We start from the raw sequence: 23,091 nt of genomic DNA on the forward strand, positions 1-23,091 counted from the left end.
CAAATTTCTCCATGAAAACGTTGGCTACAACCGGAGATAGGGGGGAGCCCATTGGGGTGCCCTCAGTTTGTTTGTAGAAAGTTCCATTCCAGGTGAAGTATGTATTGGTTAAGCAGTGTCTCACCAGGGGGGGTACCCCCATATTCAGTCCTTGATGAACCAAGTCTTCAATGATTGCGATGGTGTCAGGTACAGGAACTTTGGTGAATAAGGAAACCACATCAAAACTGACAAGCAGGTCGTCTGGGGACAGGGAAATTCCCTTGATTGTCGATACCAGGTCAGTAGATTTTAGTACCGCAGAGGTGGTTTTTCCAGTGAAAGGCCGCAGGATTTCAGACAAAAAACGAGCCAGTTTGTAGGTGGGGGAGTTGATTTAGAGACAATGGGACGAAGAGGTGTATCTTCTTTATGTATCTTTGGCAAGCCATATTATCTTGGTGGCCTGGCTGCAGAAGGTTTCAACGAGAATTGTTTGGTTTGATCACCACTCTCCCATTGACATATTTCGTTGCTTCCTCTTAGTATCTTTACCGCGACGGTCAATGGTATAGTGTATAGCTGATTGTATAATAATAAATAGTATACAATTGTAATGTTTTATACAATGTAAAAAGTAATATATAGTATCGTAATTGTATAGTGAATATACAGCAGTGTGATATACAGTAGGGTAGGTAGAATAATACATAGTGTAATATTACAATGTATAAGGTATAGAGTGGTGTATTATAATAATACAGTATATAATTTAATGTTGGGTTTGTCTATGGCAGTATATAGTACGGGGTATACCCGTGTGATGTAAGAGAATAAAGTTTAGCTGGAAGCATATTATATTTTTTGCGACGTAGAATTGTAATTTATTACTTACTGTTAGTAGCTCAGCTTATTGAAGAGTATATTTAGTATACTGATGATACTATGTAGTTTATACTTTAGTTGTTTACGTGGTGGTTTAGTTACTGCAGATACATACTATTAACATTCCTTCTCTTTATTAATGCTACCCCTACCCCCTCCCTTTGATGCTGCTAATCCTGCATAATGCACGCGCATAATGACTTTAAACCCCTCGCCAAACCTCCTACGCATTTCACAAGTAGTACTAATCGCATATCTGCATTTCCCATAAATATGCTAAATTCCTCTTGATATGCAAATTATTTTGTCAAGGCGCTCTCCCCCCCTCCATCCCAGCTTAAAAAAGACGCTCCAAGCCTGGGGTTGTCATTCAGACTCTGTCTTCTTGACAGACCTGTTCTTCACCTGAGGACGGCTGCTTGCGTTGTGGCCGAAACGTCGTGAGAATTATTTTATTATGTTTTATTTTTATTATTTTATTATTTCCATTCTACGTGACTTTACCAAAAGAACCAAGAAGATTATAAAATAATTCTCATGACGTTTCGGCCACAACGCAAGCAGCCGTCCTCAGGTGAAGAACAGGTCTGTTGGAAAGACAGCATCTGAATGAAACACCACCAGGCTTGGAGCGTATTTTTAAGCTGGGTTGGAGGGGGAAGAGCGCCTTGACAAAATAATTTGCATATCAATAGGAATTTAGCATATTTATGGGAAATGCAGATCTAGGATTAGTCATTACTTGTGGAATGCGTAGGAGGTGGGCGGGGGGTTTCAAAGTCATAATATGCCCGTGCATTATGCAGGATTAGCAGCATCAAAGGGTGGGAGTAGGGTTAGCATTAATAAAGGGAAGGAATGTTAATAGTATGGAGCTGCAGCAACTAATATGCTTATAGACTATACATTGTAATATTACACTATGTATTATTCTACCCACCCTACTGTATACCACACTGCTGTATATTCACTATACAATTGCGATACTATATATTACCTTATACATTGTATTAAACATTACACTTTTATACTATTTATTATTACTGTATACAATCTTCTATACACTATACCATTGACCGTCGCGTGAAAGGTACTAAGAGGAAGCAACGAAATATGTCAATGGGAGAGTGGTGGTAGGAGACTTGCAGCGGAGCAAAGAATCCATTCCCTGCGGAGAATAAAATATATATAGTCAATGCCAGTGAGTGGACTGTGGTCTGAAAGTCACCGTAAACGTGAACACAATCAGTTAAGATCCGAAATGGTTTATTACGTCCTTCCAATGATTGCTGAGCCAGAATCCATCTTCTCGGTTGAAATTGTCTCTGTGTTTGTATATGTGGATCGCCTCATGAACGAATCTCTCATGGTAGCCAGATGGCTTGCAGAGAACCTCTGTCTTGGAGAAGTCAATGTCATGTGAGCCCACTGAATTGTAACAGTGATCTGCCACGGCTGAGGTGTTTGTCCTACCGTGTTACAAGTCTGCTTTATGTTCACGGATGCGGTCCGAGACATGTCGTTTGGTTTCTCCAATGTAACTGCTACCACAGAGGAAACTTAGTTTGTAGACGCCAGGGTACTGTATGTCTGGAACCACATCTTTTACAGACGGGACCAGATCACGGATTTTATGTACTGTGTTGAATCGGACCTGGATCTTGTGTTTAATCAGGATTTTGGAGATATTTTTTGTGACCCCAGCAATGTAGGGTAAGGTGATGGTTTTGAAAGGCTCCTCAACAGGTTCCTTCTTGATGGTTGGAGTGATGGCTTTGCGGATTGTGTAGTCGGAGTAACCATTAGCCTTAAGAGCTTGGCGTACGTGCTTGAGTTCACTGGCAAGTGTCTGAGTATCTGCCCGTGCATAATGCACGGGCAGATACTCATTATAGCATTATGTAATTTAATGTCTATTATGACTTAATTTTTTATGCTGTCATCAATTCAGTTATTAGCCACACTTATTACAGCACTTTTCACCACTATTAAATAACAATACAATTATAATTGTCACATTACCTACTCTAACCAATGATATTGTTTCAAACTATATTATGTTAATACAGTAGATCATCGATTATATCCAGCGGCTTCGGAGGGAAGGGGGTACAGTACTTGGTTTTCAAAAACACCAGATAATCGCGTCATTATTTAAAATGGCTTATCTTTGCAGATTCTTGAATAAGATTATGTTTTTAGGTGTTATGTATATATATTTAGTATTTTAAAATTGTTTGCGATATGAAAATCGCTTAAATATACAAAGACAAAATAAATATCCTGCTGTAAAAAGTGACTATTTACTGTACCGCACTCACCACTCCAATATCGAAGACTCTGCATGGGGTGATGTGCGTACTACGCTCTTGTTCAACAACTTGTGTTTGATAACAACTTGTGTTTGGTAACTTGTGTTTGATAACAACAACTTGTGTTTGACAACAACAACTTGTGTTTGACGACAACTTGTGTTTGACGACAACAACTTGTGTTTGACAACAACAACTTGTGTTTGACAATCGACTGACTCATGCAGCCTTCAGATCGGTGCTCTGGCGAACGCCGAATTGCACGCAATTTTCGCCAGATCGCACTGTATATTTTCTGCTTCTATTACTGTAGTTATTAGTCATGAAAAATACACATTTTTCATTAAAAAATGTGTAAAATACACATTTTTAATGAACGTGTATACGTTCAGCATTTCATCGTTTAAGTTGTTGTATGTAGTGTGTAATGTACTGTATATAGTATTTGACACTGAAATAGCATAGCTACTTGTTTTGTCACGCATATGGTGCCGATCGCCGGACTGGTACAGCCTTTGCAGCGGCTTCACCGGTTTCACCGAATGTTGGAAGCCAAATAAACACGAACTGGATTTAATCGATGATCATCTGTATTTAACGTCATAGATTAAATTTTGGTTCAAAACTTTAGTTATTTCAGGAATTCATATTCTTGGGTCTTTCGGTAAAGTCGCGTAGATAGGTTCAAATAAAAAAACAAAAAACTACGACGTTTCGATCGCAACACAAGCGATCGTCATCAGGAGAAAAAAGGGCGGGAAAGCTATTGAGGCAGGCTGTTTTAAAGGTTTTAAATGGGTGTAGTCAAAGGGTCATATGGTGACTACACCCATTTCAAACCTTTAAAACTGCCTGCCTCAGCAGCTTTCCCGCTCTTTTTTCTCCTGATGACGATCGCTTGTGTTGCGATCGAAACGTCGTAGTTTTTTGTTTTTTTATTTGAACCTATCTACGCGACTTTACCGATAGACCCAAGAATATGTGCACAGTCTCCACAAACACGACCCTCAACCACTGTTCCGTCAACCACCACCACCTCTCACCATCCCTCACCATCCCCCACACTGTGCCCAGACCCTCCACCCATCCTCTCTGCCCCCAGTAACAGTCTCTTCTCTCCCTGCAGTCTGTCTGCCTGCTCCCTGATAGACAAGTCGGGTTCCTCTCTCAGTGTCATCCTCAAGGCCAACACAGGATTGAAGAGTCTCACGTAAGCTCTGCTGTTCGTTTCTCACATGTGCTCTGTGCACGAACTGTGCTAATTGTTGGTGCAACGCGTCGTGAAGTAAACATTTAAATGTGAACACATTTACTTTTGCTGTCCTGCTTAATCGAGTCCACTTTCAAAATGTTTTACTGTAATCTTAACACAATTATTTAGTTTAACACGTCGGCTAAAGCAATATTCATATTGTTAGCAGATACATTAATTAATTGTAAACATCTCCCTGTGTTCCTCGATGAAAATGTACTTGTGTGTGATCCTCTGTTGTAACTTTGTGTTGAGAAAACACAAACACTTTTTATATTAGAAAAGTGCAGTATAATTGAATGGATGATTGTGAGTAAACTGATATTTGTGAAAGCCACCTGTTATATATAAAATGTATAACACAGAAGCATTAAACAATGAGCAGCTTTGCTCATGAACGTGTGTGCTCTGGTCATGTTCACAACCATTGTGAGTGTCCCTCACTCACCACGTGTTTGACTCCGCGGTTCCCGTGGGCTCAGTGAGTCAGCGCTGTCCCTTCTCCCGTCCACCCGGGTTTAGGCTGCGTTTCAACACGATCGGAGACAGCGGACTCCGACTTTTAGCGGATGGGATGTTTGGGAGAGAAGGAAGTTTGGAGACGTTAGAGTGAGTAATGTCCTGACGCACACACACTAATATAAGCACACCTAAACAATTATATATAACATATATGTACGCAAAACACAAAGATACTCAGTATAGCATAATAATGTTTTTTAACGTCGATTATAACTTTATTTTTTATGCACTCATCAATTAAGTTATTAGCCACACTTATTACAGCACTTTTAACCACTATTAAATAACAATGCAATTACAATTGTCACATTACCTACTCTAACCAATGATATTGTTTTAAACTATATAATATTAATACAGTAGATCATTGATTAAATTATCCAGCGGCTTCGGAGGGAAGGGGGAACTGGATTTTCAAAAACGGCAGATAATCGCATCATTATTTAAAATAGTTTATTTTTGCACATTATTGAATAAGATGTTTATAGGTGTTCTGTATGTATATAGTTTTTTAAATAGTTTGCGATGTGAAAATCGCTTAAATAAATATACAAAGTTAAAATAACTATCCTGCTGTAAAAAGTGACTGTATTTACTGTACCGCACTCACCACTCCAATATCGACGACTCTACATGGGGTGATGTGTCAACAACTTGTGTTTGACAACGACTTTCGATTTAAAGCTTTCGTGTCTGCAGGGATTAATCTTCTTGGTTCTTTCGGTAAAGTCACGTAGAAGGGAAATAATAAAACAAAACATAATAAAATAAATAAGCTTCCTTTTTCCCTTCTACGTGACTTTACCGAAAGAACCAAGAAGAAGAACGACTTGTGTTTGACAACAACTTGTGTTTCACAACAACAACACGTGTTTGACAATCGTCGGACTGATGCAGCCTTCAGACCGGTGCTCTGGCGAACGCCGAATTGCACGAAATTTTCGCTCGATCGCAGTGTATATATACTGTTTCTATCACTAGTTATTAGTCATGAAAAATGTATATACAGTGAGGGAAAAAAGTATTTGATCCCCTGCTGATTTTGTACGCTTGCCCACTGACAAATAAATGATCAGTCTATAATTTTAATGGTAGGTTTATTTCAGGCATGTCCAAAGTCCGGCCCGCGGGCCAATCACGGCCCGCGGTCAGATTTCATACGGCCCCCAGCTTCGGTCTTATAATGTGCTATTTATGGCTCGCTAGCTCTGTCAGAATAAATGAATCATAAAACTATAAAGATTTAATTCCTCCTTTCACCACACGGTGGCAGCACCATTCTAATGCTATCTGGCTCTGCATCCGTGCCGCGAACCCTTCTCGAATAATTTCTGCCATGGCAACTGCAAAAAAAAAGATAAAAGTTGACAGTGAGAGCCGCCGCTTTCAGGAGCGGTGGGCATTACAATACTTCTTCACTGAAAATCGAGGCAATTGTGTTTGTCTAATTTGTAAAGAGACGGTTGCCTTGTTTAAGGATTTCAACGTAAAGAGACACTACGAGACTAAACATGCTACAACATACGACAAGCTAACAGGGAGTGACCGCGCTGAAAAAGTGAAGCAACTCCAAGCTGCTCTAGCATCGCAACAGCGATTCTTCACGCGGGCCTGTGAGTCAAAGGAAAACATCACCAAAGCCAGTTACGAAGTGGCCATGTTAATAGCTAAACATGGCAAACCTTTTACTGAACGTGCGTTTATCAAAGACTGTGTCATGAAAATGGTGGAGAACATTTGCCCCGAGAAGAAGCAAGAATTTATGAATGTTTGCCTGACACGCAACACTGTGGCACGGAGAGTTGAGTACATATCGTCAGATATTCAGAGACAACTGGGGGACAGGGGAGTGGCTTTTGATTATTTCTCATTAGCCTGCGATGAAAGCACCGATGCATTTGACACTGCACAACTACTTATTTTTTAAAGAGGAGTTGATGACAACATGAAAGTGACAGAGGAGCTGCTTGACCTCAAAAGCCTTAAAGGGCAAACCAGAGGAACAGATTTATTCGTTTCTGTTTGTGAAGCTGTTGATGATATGAAACTACCATGGAGTAAAGTTTCTGGGATCATTACCAATGGTGCACCTGCCATGGCTGGTGAGCGAAGTGTATTGTCCACACTGATCTGCAATAAAGTCAGTGAAGAAGCAGGTAACGCTATTAAACTTCACTGTATCATTCACCAGCAGGCTCTCTGTGCCAAACATCTCAAATTTGACGATGTTATGAAACCAGTGGCAAAGGCAATCAATTATATTCGCTCTAACGCTCTATACCACTGACCGTTTCAGCAGTTCTTGCGTGACATCCAGGCTGAATACGGTGACGTAATATATCACAACGATGTGAGGTGGCTAAGTCGGGGGTCCGCACTGCAGCGATTTTTCTCTCTCAAAGAGGAAATTGGACATTGTTTGGGTGAGAAGGGACAACCAATGGAAGAACTGTCCGATCCTGTATGGCTGGCAAATCTGGCTTTTTTGGTTGCCATAACGAAGCATATGAATGCGCTGAATGTTAATCTTAAATGAAAAGATGCAGTGGTGAGCCAGCTATACGCTCACATCAAGGCCTTTGGAACCAAACTGCAACTTTTCCAAAGACACTTGTCCCAAACAGAGCCCTGCTCTGCGCACTTCCCAGCTTTGAAAGAGGTCATTGACAGTTTCCCACAGGACAACATCGGTGCACAAATGAAGAGTTATGCAAAAGCTATCGCATCTCTTTCTGTGGAATTTAACTAACGCTTTTGGGACTTTGTAGTTATTGAAAAGGACATGTTGCTTTTCTCTTCTCCCTTCTCCGTGGACCCTGATGATGCTCCTCCACAGCTGCAGCTGGAGCTCATTGAGCTGCAGTGTGACGATGAGGGCCGCGGAAAACACCAGCAGTGTTCTCTTGTTGACTTTTACCGGCAGCTGGACAAAAGCAGGTTTCCAGAAATGCGGTCATTCGCTAAGAAAATTCTGAGTTTATTCGGCTCCACATATTTGTGTGAGCAAACATTCTCAGTCATGAACTTAAACAAGAACCGATTGAAGTCAAGGATGAGTGACTCCCACTTGCGTGACATTTTACGCATCTCAACCACTGCCCTCAAGTATCACCCTTTTCATTAGTATCAGCAAGTTATATGTTCCTTGATCAATCTGAAATTGAGTGTTTTGAACGGTAACATCTGTCACTATTAACAGTGAAAAGCCTAAAGCACACTAATGCACTTGGATTTATGGCACTTGTTTTATTAAACTCTTGAATAAGATTTGGTTATAACTGTTGATGTTATGTACCTGTAGATGTGACACAAACTATTGCTTTTTGAAAGATCTTGTAAAAGACACGGGCAAAAATCACTTTTTTAAAGTTTAATAATAACAGACCACTTTGCATTACTTATAACTCCTGTTTAAAATGTACATGAGGCAAAGATTTAACTCATGGAAATTTAAGGTATTCTATACAGTTTGTTCAATGTTATCTAACTGAATGAAAGGCAGAATTGTGTTTTTAGAGTTGTTCACGTCTGCCTGAGTGGCTTATATTTGGTTACATTGTCATTTGAAAAATAAAGGTAATTGTGACAATGATTTTTTTTATAACTGTGTATTTTCATGTAACTTTTGTGGTAAAAAAAAATGTCAAAAGGAACTATTGGCCCCCGGGCATCTTCACTTTATCAAATTTGGCCCTCTTTGCAAAAAGTTTGGACACCCCTGGTTTATTTGAACAGTGAGATAAAGAATAACAACAACAAAATCCAGAAAAACGCATGTCAAAAATGTTATAAATTGATTTGCATTTTAATGAGGGAAATAAGTATTTGACCCCCTCTCAATCAGAAAGATTTCTGGCTCCCAGGTGTCTATTATACAGGTAACGAGCTGAGATTAGGAGCACACTCTTAAAGGGAGTGCTCCTAATCTCAGCTTGTTACCTGTATAAAAGACACCTGTTCACAGAAGCAATCAATCAGATTCCAAACTCTCCACCATGACCAAGACCAAAGAGCTCTCCGAGGATGTCAGGGACAAGATTGTAGACCTGCACAAGGCTGGAATGGGCTACAAGACCATCGCCAAGCAGCTTAGTGAGAAGGTGACAACAGTTGGTGCGATTATTCGCAAATTGAAGAAACACAAAAGAACTGTCAATCTCCCTCGGCCTGGGGCTCCATGCAAGATCTCACCTCGTGGAGTTGCAATGATCATGAGAACGGTGAGGAATCAGCCCAGAACTACACGGGAGGATCTTGTCAATGATCTCAAGGCAGCTGGGACCATAGTCACCAAGAAAACAGTTGGTAACACTACGCCGTGAAGGACTGAAATCCTGCAGCGCCCGCAAGGTCCCCCTGCTCAAGAAAGCACATATACATGCCCGTATGAAGTTTGCCAACGAACATCTGAATGATTCAGAGGACAACTGGGTGAAAGTGTTGTGGTCAGATGAGACCAAAATGGAGCTCTTTGGCATCAACTCAACTCGCCGTGTTTGGAGGAGGAGGAATGCTGCCTATGACCCCAAGAACACCATCCCCACCGTCAAACATGGAGGCGGAAACATGCTTTGGGGGTGTTTTTCTGCTAAGGGGACAGGACAACTTCACCGCATCAAAGGGACGATGGACGGGGCCATGTACTGTCAAATCTTGGGTGAGAACCTCGTTTCCTCAGCCAGGGCATTGAAAATGGGTCGTGGATGGGTATTCCAGCATGACAATGACCCAAAACACACGGCCAAGGCAACAAAGGAATGGCTCAAGAAGAAGGACATTAAGGTCCTGGAGTGGCCTAGCCAGTCTCCAGACCTTAATCCCATAGAAAAATCTGTGGAGGGAGCTGAAGGTTCGAGTTGCCAAACGTCAGCCTCGAAACCTTAATGACTTGGAGAAGATCTGCAAAGAGGAGTGGGACAAAATCCCTCCTGAGATGTGTGCAAACCTGGTGGCCAACTACAAGAAACGTCTGACCTCTGTGATTGCCAACAAGGATTTTGCCACAAAGTACTAAGTCATGTTTTGCAGAGGGGTCAAATACTTATTGCCCTCATTAAAATGCAAATCAATTTGTAATAAAAGACTCTGTCAGGCACTGCCGGTCTCGGCTTGTCTTTTATTTAGGTTCTTCTCCGCACCCCCCACTGGCCTCCTCTCGGGCCAGTGTCATCTCGCGCGCGCCCCGTGCACGCTCCCTCTCACGTGCCACGCACGCTCTCTCTCTCTCGCGTGCTCCGCACGCTCCCCCGTTAGCTCCTCTATTCCCGCACACCGCTGGCCGACGGCGTGCTGAGGTCCTTCGGCCACGTGGCCGATGGCGCGGATCTTTCCTCACCACCCAACGTGGCTCAGCCTCTTAACTTCCCCGACTGCCCCGATCTCTTCCGAGCTCCCACTTATATACATTCCCCCCACGTGACCCTGACTCCTCCCCTTCCAGATCGTCAGACCCAGCCTTCCCATACTACCCCGCTGGCTCCGCCCCCATTCACCTCGCCTCCCATTGGAGCCGAGGTGAACAGTGGCCCCTCCCACACGCCCCGCAGACCAGGCTCCGCCCCCCAATACCCCGGGCCGTGTGATTGGACCAGAGCCCAGCAACAACCCCATTTACGCTCGCATTACAAATTTATAACATTTTTGACATGCGTTTTTCTGAATTTTGTTGTTGTTCTGTCTCTCACTGTTCAAATAAACCTACCATTACAATTATAGACTGATCATTTCTTTGTCAGTGGGAAAACGTACAAAATCAGCAGGGGATCAGATACTTATTTCCCTCACTGTACGTGCAGTATTTTTATTGTTTAACTTGTTGTATGTAGTGTATAATGTACTATCTAGATTTAAAGTTTTCGTGACTGCAGGTATCCATACTCTTTGGTTATTTTTATTTTATACCTACGTGACTTTACCGAAAAAAGCAAAGAGTATGTATAATGTACTATATATATTATTTGACACTGAAACAAAGCACAGCTACTCGTGTTGTCACGCACATGGTGTCGATCTCCGGACTGGTACAACATTTGCAGCGGTTTTACCGAATGTTGGAATCCAGATAAGCACGCTCTGGATAATCCATCATTTATATTTAACGTCATCAATGACAATTAAGAATTTAAATAACGAACGGCAGAGATCTTGATATGTATTGCCCACCCATACGTTTACATTAATAACACCACAACGTGACCCTTATTAAAGCCATCAAGTCACCAATGGCTCTTATATGCCAACCCTATACATTTTAACATTATTTTTTTATCCTTACCCAATATACAGTTTAAACCAGCCTTGGCCTCCAATACAAATAAAGTCAGATTTTGATTCTGGCTACTCTGCCTGTATCTAGTGGCCTTTCATGGACAAACGCGATGTTTAATACAATATATTGCGCAGGCAGACCTCGCCAAATGCAGTAGGTTACGTTCCTGTAAAATGCCGTGTTGGACAAAGCCACATTAAACAAATAATAGACAAATAGGGTTGCGTTTCTGGGTCCGCGATGATCACTCCCTCCCGCTTGTTTAACTGATTCTACGATATTTCCACCCTTGTCATTGTAATAAAGGATGTTGAGTTGCTCTCCATTTCTTGTGAGTGTACACTATTTATTTTCCAATTTCACCCCACTCAGTGCCTCTTCTCTTCCTGTAGTCTGTGGAACTGCTCACTGACGGACAAATCGATCCCAGCTCTTCATGACATCATGATCACCAACAAAGCATTGAGGACACTCAAGTAAGCTCTGCTACTCGTGTCTCGCATGCTCTCTGCTGCTAAAGAACTTAGATTCGTTAGTAACACTGTGGCCTTAGAAAAAAACATGGAAAAGCAACGTTTTGGGCAATGGGCCTCCTTCACATGACGTTTATGTGCTATTAGAGCTATTGCCAGAAGTGGGATTCGTAGTGGATGCATTCCAGTGCATTTAATATTCAGGCACATCGCCTGGATAGTGCTTAGATGGTTGACCACCGCACATAACCACAGGCGTTATAGGCAGCAGAGCTAACTTGCGGGCCACAGACTGCAGTGTGCAGCACAATCTACCCTTGAACTATACTACGATCCTTGATCTGCAGTCCCTGCCATCACAGACCTGCAATGACTTGCGTGGTGAAGTATGGTAAAGCAACTCTCATGGCATGGGGAGACGTTCATCCAGCGTGGTTGTTGTGGGGGCTGCGTGGGTCTCGAACTGTGAGCAGCTGCCCGAGTCTCCGTGTGAACCCGTGTCAGCGTGAACCTCTCTCTGTGCTGCAGGTTGGAGAGCAATGGCTTCAGTTGCAAGGGGATGGAGGAGCTGAAGAGCAAATGGACTCACAGAGGAGGCCTGGATATTTATGTTTAAGCTGAGAGGCGACGCTGGCCCTGCAACAGACGGAGGTGCCCCACGCGCGACTCGCACAGCAGCCCGGCGCATTTCACCTCCACAGCTCCGATCACCGGCACCGACTCTGAGCCGGGCTGAGACGACAGAGCGGGGAGCTCTTTGTGAGCTCCACACGAAGCCGAGGGTGAACGCGGGTCCAAGATGCCGATGAGCGTGGTGATTCCGATGATGTGTAACTGTATTTATGAATATGGTGTCGGGAAACGATGTTGGGGGTGGTGAGGGAGGGGTGGCGGGGGGCGTGCGGGGGGGGGGGATTTTAAATGGTCTGGCAGCTCACCATGGTTTCACTGAGTAGAAATGTTTTGCATGAATGTGCGTACATAGAGGTGTGTATCACACTCATGCACATATCAATCTCTTGACGTATGACTTCAATCGTCACGCTATATCTGTTTAATATTCATGTATTTTAACTTTCAATTGCGCTATGATTGGTCTAAAAATAATCTTCAGCTCGCATGCATTTATTAATGATTGTTTTAAAGTTGTTTTTGCTCTGAATTCTCTTTCATCGCTCTAATTGATTAGTTTTCGATTCTGGTGCCTCAGATCACACTTGCAATTGAAACTATCCAGGTTAAAAACCTGGTTAAACAAATACACTTTATACTCTTTGGTTCTTTCGGTAAAGTCACGTAGATAAATAAGTAAATTAAATCACGACGTTTCGATTTCAACAAGCAATCATCATCAGGTATGACAACCACAGCAAGAACATTTTTACTGAAGTGGGAGAGATTCCGGAGTTAGGAAGGCTATATAAGGCAGAGAGGGCGGTAGAGGGGGGGGGTGGTGGGGAAGGACAGGGAGTGAGCGTTGCGTGTACGCTAGGGAATGGGACACGAGACTGGGTGGGGGTGGGAAGTGGGCGGGGCTAGAAGTTCGAGGCTGTGGTTCAGAGATGCACGGGGTGGGAGAGGGGGAGCAAACCGGCAACATGATTGCTGCCAAGATATATGATGGTGGAGCCCAAAACAAAATGGTCGCACTGTTGAACGTTGAGGATACAATTAACTTGGCAAAATAGACTAGTACCCGGCAAATAAAATAGAGCAACTAAGAACAATCAAATTTTTACTTTGTTAATAACATCTTTCCAATGATTGCTCAATTTGTATCCATCTTCTCGGTTGAAGTTATGTTTATATATCTGGATGGCTTCATGAACAAATCTCTGATAGTAGCCATCCAGATATATAAACATAGACATAACTTCAAATGAGAAAATGGACACAAATTGAGCATTCAAACGCTGTCTTCCCGACAGACCTGTTCTTCACCTGAGGACGGCTGCTTGCGTTGTGGCCGAAACGTCGTGATAATTATTTTATTATGTTTTATTTTTATTATTTTATTATTTCCCTTCTACAATTTTTTGGGCTCGACCATCATTTATCATGGTAGCAATCGTGTTGCCGGTTTGCTCCCCCTCTCCCCCCCGTGCATCTCTCGGAAACCCAGCCTCGAACTTCTAGCCCCGCCCACTTCCCTCCCCCCACCCAGTCTCGTTTCCCATTCCCAAGCGGACACGCAACGCTCACTCGCTCCCTGTCCTTCCCCCCCACTCTCCCCCCCCTCTACCGCCCTCTCTGCCTTATGTCTAGCCTTCCTAACTCCGGCATCTCTCCCACTTCAGTAAAACATTTCTTGCTGTGGTTGTCATACCTGATGATGATTGCTTGTGTTGCAATCGAAACGTCGTGATTTAATTTACTTTTTAAATCCTTTATATTAAGTTAACTTGCTTGCTTGCGCACTTACGACCGTGCAAATCTTTCGGTCGTTTTTTAACCCACTTCCCGTGATCCAATCGAGCTGACATTTTGCACACAGACTCGTTGTGCGTGACAATTTATTTTCGTGAAATTTTTTTTCCAAAATTTTACACTTTATAGGAAAAAATAAATTATATGTAATTACCAATTGCTTAATGGTGGCAGGCAATCATCTGACCCATAGGTGGCAGCCATCTCAAGCCAGAGGACGAGAGGACTCTAGCCGCCACGCATATAAAGGATTTATAGTGAAAAACTTTGTTTTTACGGGTTAATTTTTATTTTCATCTACGTGCCTTTACCGAAAGAACCAAAGAGTATGGATCCTTGCAGTCACGAAAACTTTAAATCTAGAAAATACACTTGATATTTCTAATCTTTGCGTATACACATCTGTATACCAAATAATAGCACTTCAACAGCCTCGGAATGCTTAACAATGTATCAATAATACCATTTTAATGTACAATTTTATTGGGAGACTGTTGTATCCTAACCCTTCTTCCATAATTGAGATTAATAATATTTGATGATTTTTATATATTATCTTTTTACTTGTTTTTTTAATGAGTGAAACACACCAAAGCGCACCAAACTGCAAAACACCAGGTGTTGTTAAGTAATGAACGAGAGGAGGGCTAGGATGACAGAATTGCAACCTTGCTTCAAGGCAAAGGCAGTGAAAGGAAGCAGAGGGCCTTTGTCTAAGTCATAACCACAGAAAGCCAGGAATCATCACTGATTGTGTGTTAGGGATTCCGAGCTAATTAGAACACGTGCACACAGAAAGGGAGGTAGAAGCACGCCTTGTTCTCCTGCAGCTGAGGAAACATAGATAAACCCAAGAAGGCCAAGAATTAAATTAAGTGGGTCAGCTCAAGGCTGTGTGCACAGGGGGGGAGGCAGAGACAGTGCGGGGGTCACCAGAAGTTCGCGTTCGCCTAGTTAAGACAAAAAGCTCAATTATTCTGTATTGCTATTAAAGTAACGTTAAAGTCGGAATTTAACAACAGGGTAGGCTAAAGTTTGATATTCACACCCACTCCAATTAAACCAGGTCACAAGTACGCCTACTGAACCATCACCATCATTAAGTCAATATGAAATGTTATTTCCATACTTTAATGCTTTCTATACAACTCGACCCGAAGCATATGCATGAAAAGACAAAAGTAAAACTTATGAAAAGCCAGGATAACGGGATGAATCACCACCAGGTCGAATATAAATACATAGAAAAAAAACGATGTTAAACCCAGGGTCGGAGAGAAAGGGAGATCCCGGCCGTCTTTGTATCCCCGCAGCGCGGGAGGGGAGTGTGTGTACGCTCGGGGAGACGCCTCCACTTGGGTCGGGCACCACGATGGGAAACGACAGACCTTGGGTTACATGCGGAATCATGGCTGTGAAATAGTAAGGGACAAATGTTAACTTAAAACTTTTGGCCATTTCTTTGTGCGCCGGGTCGGAGAGAGCGTTGCCCCTCCCTCCAGGTGGTGCGAACAAAGACGCCTATGAGACATTTGTGACGTCTGTGTTTTGGGTTCATGGGGAAGGCCAGACAGGAGATAATGTTGCGCCCAGACAGAGAGACGACCTCGAGGCAATTTGTAACATCTGATTGTTTGCTCGTGGGTTTTATGGAGGGAGGGGGACAACGGAATACCGTGAGTGATGCACACAAGGACATACGGACGTACGGACACACACGTGGACACACCTGCCTACGGACAGATCCTGACACAGCAAAAATCGAAAGAAGTCCCGCCTTGTGGGCGGGATCCAGGGGGAATTTTCGGCATAAAGTAAAGGATCCTGAGCATTGGAAATCAGTGCGACGGGAGGGTCGACTCAGGAGGAGTGCGACCAGCGGGTCCACTCGGGAGTGCGACGGGAGGGTCGACTCAGGAACGAGTGCGACCAGAGTGGGTCCACTCAGGAGTGCGACCAGCGGGTCCACTCAGGAGTGCGACCAGAGGGTCGACTCAGGAGCGAGGGCGACCAGCGGGTCGACCCAGGAGCGAGCTCGACCGGGAGGGTCGACTCAGGAGCGAGCTGCGACCAGCGGGTCGGCTCGACTCATCTTCAGCTCGTCAACCTCTGCCGAATCGGGGGTCTCTGCTGCCACCGGAGTGGTGAGCATCGCGGATCGGCGACAACCCAGAGCTGCACGCTACGAGCGAGTTGTGGGCGCCACCTACCGACCGGGTTCCGAACTGCGACAGCGTATCAACGGGCATCCGAACCAGTTCGCCACGGTGACAGGGGATCAACTGATACGTATGACGCGCACCGCCCCCTCACCACACGACCACCAGGCGTCTGTTTGACCTAAAGAATCGACTCCGAACACTGACTATTCAAGACAACTCTTACCACTCAAAAACACTCGAACCCATAAGCCATCCGTGGCTGGAAAGCATCGCAACGAGACCGAGTGATGGCCCTCCGTCGGTTATAAGAGTATTCTTAAATTTTATCTTTAATATTTAGTGGGCTGTACTCTTAATCGCATAAATTCCCAACAGATCCATCAATACGAACTGATTCTTGGCACCTCCTTCCGCCGAGCCACGCTCACGTGGGGAGTGGTGGCCCACCGGACCCTTATCAGGTGATCTGGTCCCCAATTAGTAAACTTGGTATAAGATAACGAGCTTCGGAAAAGGAGCACCGTCGCAGGCCCTTACTCCGAGCCGTTCTGTTGTCAGATAACCTGCCGATGTATCTGTTGAGATTGGTGCCTTTAAGAATAATAACTGTTTTTGATTGTATTTTTTTTTTTATCGCCGTATAATCTTTCAAGTATCTTTCAGTCATAATCGCCGCACGTACTCGCATCCTCTACAGAATATTCAACTGTTCCGTGACCCAAGGTGTTAACAACGTGATAAGGGTTGCGTATGATCAATAAGGAGTGCGGTACTGCGTGAACAATATTGAGTATAATCATTCATTAACGTTAAGGTTTTCTTAGCATAATATTTGCATGTTTTAACGACTCTCTCTCTCACTAAGAACCATCGCGTTATGCGGGATCCATGTGCCGTTGTCAAAGTGAAATCAGACAATCGTTGATGATACTGTATTGATGCCGTATTGACGTTCCGGGATTGAGAGTTCGCATACTATATCATAGTTAAGGTTGAATTAGTAATAAATTGATCAATACAGAAGTGGTTGTGTGATTCTTTCCTGAAATCTATGCATAAGATCTGCTTCTGCGTTGAGATTTGAACTTGGTGACCTTAATAAACACACTAATACATACTCAGTAAATGTTAAAGCGATAACGGGGTGAACCGGGGTCTGGTTATCATAACGACTTGCGTTATCATAATTACACCCACTCGCATAATTAATACGATTACCTCTCGAATTGGCATAATTAAAATGTGCGTAATTACATGAATTAACATATTTCCGGATAATTACACATTTGGCCAAATTTCATTTAATTATTATTATTTCCACTGAATATTCATAACCCACATATACAACATAATAATTTCACCCACGCACGCATACAACATAACAAATTTTCATACCCAACATATACAACATAATGGGGGCTCGTCTTCCGGGATCTCTCGCAGACAGTTATGCATGAATTCAGGAACGAATCACTGATGTGTTAATCAAAGTGTTGTGAACTAACGTTGCCTTGTGATTGTAAACGGGGGTATACAAACAAAACGCGCTCTGAAGGGAAATACCAGAGTAGCAGAGTATAACAAAGACAGCTGGGCTGAGATTATTTGCTCGAGTTGAACTGACGCATCCTGTGATACAATTGTTTATATGCACTCTGAAAAGAAATATTAAGGTAACTCTTGCCATACTTAAGATGCTAGGATTAAGAATAATATTTGAATGGGTTATGGGATACGGGGAGGTCGTATTTAAACGTACCGACCAATCTGTTACAAAGCAGTACAGTCAGAGAGACATATGGGAAGGGAGCTGTATCGATAACACGAACACACCTTGGGGGAAACTAATTGACTGGATAAAAAGTAACGAAGGCAAACACGATGCAAAAACTGCAGAGAAGGCAGGACAGGACTCATACCTTCTCACACAGGCATACAGACAGGGATTGTGGAATGAAGGAAAATTTGGAAAGGAAACGGGAGAGAAATCGTCTCTAATAAACGACGAGAAATGTCCTCACACCCTCGAGAGGGAGGAGAAATCAAAGCTCGCGACACCAGCGAAACTCACAGACGTTGAGCCACAGAATAAATATGGAAGTAACATCAAATCACTCTCTTGGGTACGTGGACAGAGTCCAGGGATTGATCGCACAAAAGTTAAAGTAAAATCGCCAGGACATGGTACACTAAGGGCAGAGGCAAAAACTGAAGGGAAATGGCAACACGAGCGACACGGCCCTGGGCGCGCACACAGAAAATGCACACCACTTAAACACAAGAGACACAGCACAGACCAAAGTGACAGATTGCCTGATGATAACTTGTTTGATGATGACGCTGTCAGCAATCAACTTTCGGAATACCTGTTCACCAGTAAAACCCTTAAGTTGATGGACAAGGCTCTAGTCAGAATTCCCGATTTTGACCCCCACAATAAGACTATGGATATCCACACACATATCGCGACAGTGGAAGAGGAGGCAATGATTAGAGGGCTGAGGAGACGGGATGAAAAAGCGAGTTTGTTGAAACGGACCTTACATAAAGAATCTATTCCATGGGTAAAGTCACTACCACACAAGGTTAGAAATGATTTTAAACAATTGAGCCTGGCAGTGATTCGGAAGTTTGGAGAATATTCGACACTCACTGAGGGGTTTTATGCTGTAAAATCGATGACCCAGGGCATGGACCAAGATCCACGTGACTACCTCGTCCAATTTAAAAGAGCGTATTACGCAGGCGATGTGAATCAATACCACGAAGGGGATAAAATGTTCAAAATTATGTTTTTTGAATCCTTAAGCCCAGAGATTACAGAAAGGGTGAGAATGGTTTTGAATCCAGAAACCGCATCCTTACGCCGCATAGAGAGCAAGGCGTACATGGCATGGTTATACAGAGCTAAGAATCATAATTCGGATCCAGAACACAGGGAGAGGGATGAGGAACCCAGCCTCTCAGAGAGGAATAAAAATCACCGAGCAGTCCCACCATGCAGAGAGCAGCAGAAACGCACGCACACATGGCAAAATAACCCAGAGAGAGGTTGGCACGAGAATGAGAGCGGCACAAAGCCGAACATTCAGGAGAATCGCAGGAGGGGGAGGTTCAGAATAGAACCATACCAACACCCCATGCCCCGACATGCGCAAGGTCAAGATTACCCACAGGGATGGCGAAGTAACAATCCAGGAAAAATTTGGCACCCAAATGGGAAAAACACTGGGCCAAGGGTGCAGGAGAATCGTAGGAGGGAGAGGTTCAGAGCAGAACCATATCAACACCCCATCCCACGACACACGCAAGGTTCAAATTACGCACAGAGATGGGAAGATAACCACCTAGCGGGAAGGTGTTACACATACCGCGGAGGTATGGATGCGAACATTCACGAGAATCGCAGGATGGGAGGTCAAACACAATCGATCCAATTCCGACCAATTCCTCCACCGGCTATACCAGGAGGGAATAGAGGAATAACACAGAATACGGTCCAAATACGTGATGAACCATCCACAGTGATTGAGAGCGGGCAGCCCATACGCGCCACACCCGCCGAGGTGTTAAACCCGGCGCTCAATGTGAAATACAGGCAGGCTGCAAGTGACAGGGCGGGCAAAAACGTGGACAGTGCTCCCGTAAATGACGCGCGGATCGAATACAAGGACAGGGTTGCGTTGAAGCGTGATCGGACAGTACAAAAACAGACAGCAGGGACACGCCCTGAGGAGCGCAGGCATGAGCCTTTGAATGGAAAATATCCAAGGGAAACCAAAAATTATGTGGATCGGAGTGCTAAAATGGAGACGAATGTCCATGACGTACCGGGAATGGTGTTGAAATCCAACACACTAGTAAAAACAAAGAGGGCAACATTACGAGGGACAGAATTAAATCGACACACTGACTCGGCAAATGTGCATGTAATCGCAGAGAGAGCGAATGCCTCGAACCAAGTGTCAAAGTGGGTCGTGTGCGCGAATTCTGGTTATGTGCAGCACAATTTTTCACCACACACTCCCACGACACAGAGAGTCAGAGAGGAAACTACAAAAACGAACCCGAAAACCGTGATCGAATTATCGAAGTGATAAGTGGTGAACGAGGCAACATGAGGAAGGTAACGCATAAATGCGTTCGAAACCGCTACCTAGCGTTTCCCAGGATTTAACAAAAACAAAAATGAATATTCGTCGGAGTCATGATGTATCAGAACCGATGTAACGCAATATCGATGTTTAACGCTTGTTTAATTTTCTTTGCTCAATTCAAATATAACCATGTTAAGTTGTGACACGTACGCACGCGTTGTAAGGAATAGCAGCAAAACTTGAGGACAATCGATGGTTCATGATGGAAGAAGGGTATACATTTTTTTAAAAATAACCCGTGGCCATTTGACCACTGGTCATTTTTAAAAGGGCGGAATGTTGTATCCTAACCCTTCTTCCATAATTGAGATTAATAATATTTGATGATTTTTATATATTATCTTTTTACTTGTTTTTTTAATGAGTGAAACACACCAAAGCGCACCAAACTGCAAAACACCAGGTGTTGTTAAGTAATGAACGAGAGGAGGGCTAGGATGACAGAATTGCAACCTTGCTTCAAGGCAAAGGCAGTGAAAGGAAGCAGAGGGCCTTTGTCTAAGTCATAACCACAGAAAGCCAGGAATCATCACTGATTGTGTGTTAGGGATTCCGAGCTAATTAGAACACGTGCACACAGAAAGGGAGGTAGAAGCACGCCTTGTTCTCCTGCAGCTGAGGAAACATAGATAAACCCAAGAAGGCCAAGAATTAAATTAAGTGGGTCAGCTCAAGGCTGTGTGCACAGGGGGGGAGGCAGAGACAGTGCGGGGGTCACCAGAAGTTCGCGTTCGCCTAGTTAAGACAAAAAGCTCAATTATTCTGTATTGCTATTAAAGTAACGTTAAAGTCGGAATTTAACAACAGGGTAGGCTAAAGTTTGATATTCACACCCACTCCAATTAAACCAGGTCACAAGTACGCCTACTGAACCATCACCATCATTAAGTCAATATGAAATGTTATTTCCATACTTTAATGCTTTCTATACAACTCGACCCGAAGCATATGCATGAAAAGACAAAAGTAAAACTTATGAAAAGCCAGGATAACGGGATGAATCACCACCAGGTCGAATATAAATACATAGTAAAAAAACGATGTTAAACCCAGGGTCGGAGAGAAAGGGAGATCCCGGCCGTCTTTGTATCCCCGCAGCGCGGGAGGGGAGTGTGTGTACGCTCAGGGAGACGCCTCCACTTGGGTCGGGCACCACGATGGGAAACGACAGACCTTGGGTTACATGCGGAATCATGGCTGTGAAATAGTAAGGGACAAATGTTAACTTAAAACTTTTGGCCATTTCTTTGTGCGCCGGGTCGAAGAGAGCGTTGCCCCTCCCTCCAGGTGGTGCGAACAAAGACGCCTATGAGACATTTGTGACGTCTGTGTTTTGGGTTCATGGGGAAGGCCAGACAGGAGATAATGTTGCGCCCAGACAGAGAGACGACCTCGAGGCAATTTGTAACATCTGATTGTTTGCTCGTGGGTTTTATGGAGGGAGGGGGACAACGGAATACCGTGAGTGATGCACACAAGGACATACGGACGTACGGACACACACGTGGACACACCTGCCTACGGACAGATCCTGACACAGCAAAAATCGAAAGAAGTCCCGCCTTGTGGGCGGGATCCAGGGGGAATTTTCGGCATAAAGTAAAGGATCCTGAGCATTGGAAATCAGTGCGACGGGAGGGTCGACTCAGGAGGAGTGCGACCAGCGGGTCCACTCGGGAGTGCGACGGGAGGGTCGACTCAGGAACGAGTGCGACCAGAGTGGGTCCACTCAGGAGTGCGACCAGCGGGTCCACTCAGGAGTGCGACCAGAGGGTCGACTCAGGAGCGAGGGCGACCAGCGGGTCGACCCAGGAGCGAGCTCGACCGGGAGGGTCGACTCAGGAGCGAGCTGCGACCAGCGGGTCGGCTCGACTCATCTTCAGCTCGTCAACCTCTGCCGAATCGGGGGTCTCTGCTGCCACCGGAGTGGTGAGCATCGCGGATCGGCGACAACCCAGAGCTGCACGCTACGAGCGAGTTGTGGGCGCCACCTACCGACCGGGTTCCGAACTGCGACAGCGTATCAACGGGCATCCGAACCAGTTCGCCACGGTGACAGGGGATCAACTGATACGTATGACGCGCACCGCCCCCTCACCACACGACCACCAGGCGTCTGTTTGACCTAAAGAATCGACTCCGAACACTGACTATTCAAGACAACTCTTACCACTCAAAAACACTCGAACCCATAAGCCATCCGTGGCTGGAAAGCATCGCAACGAGACCGAGTGATGGCCCTCCGTCGGTTATAAGAGTATTCTTAAATTTTATCTTTAATATTTAGTGGGCTGTACTCTTAATCGCATAAATTCCCAACAGATCCATCAATACGAACTGATTCTTGGCACCTCCTTCCGCCGAGCCACGCTCACGTGGGGAGTGGTGGCCCACCGGACCCTTATCAGGTGATCTGGTCCCCAATTAGTAAACTTGGTATAAGATAACGAGCTTCGGAAAAGGAGCACCGTCGCAGGCCCTTACTCCGAGCCGTTCTGTTGTCAGATAACCTGCCGATGTATCTGTTGAGATTGGTGCCTTTAAGAATAATAACTGTTTTTGATTGTATTTTTTTTTTTATCGCCGTATAATCTTTCAAGTATCTTTCAGTCATAATCGCCGCACGTACTCGCATCCTCTACAGAATATTCAAC

The 23,091-nt window shown here is 44.2% G+C and overlaps 1 protein-coding gene across 3 annotated transcripts in view; it reads left to right on the top strand.

The window, feature by feature from the left end:
- LOC133362979 (NACHT, LRR and PYD domains-containing protein 3-like) overlaps positions 1 to 12,551 on the top strand; it is a 125,173-nt gene extending 112,622 nt beyond the window's left edge. For all 3 annotated transcript variants that reach the window (XM_061581960.1, XM_061581958.1, XM_061581959.1), the window contains 4 exons: positions 4,303 to 4,386; positions 4,951 to 5,037; positions 11,611 to 11,694; positions 12,220 to 12,551. In XM_061581960.1, the coding sequence (XP_061437944.1) occupies positions 4,303 to 4,386; positions 4,951 to 5,037; positions 11,611 to 11,694; positions 12,220 to 12,307 (343 nt within the window). In that variant the 3' untranslated portion in view covers positions 12,308 to 12,551. The remainder of the gene's footprint in view (positions 1 to 4,302; positions 4,387 to 4,950; positions 5,038 to 11,610; positions 11,695 to 12,219) is intronic.
- The last annotated feature ends 10,540 nt before the right edge of the window (positions 12,552 to 23,091 follow it).

Source organism: Lethenteron reissneri, unplaced genomic scaffold, assembly GCF_015708825.2.
Source record: "Lethenteron reissneri isolate LAM-NWPU_2019-01 unplaced genomic scaffold, ASM1570882v1 scaffold_1639, whole genome shotgun sequence".
In the NCBI taxonomy this organism is placed as follows: domain Eukaryota; kingdom Metazoa; phylum Chordata; class Hyperoartia; order Petromyzontiformes; family Petromyzontidae; genus Lethenteron; species Lethenteron reissneri.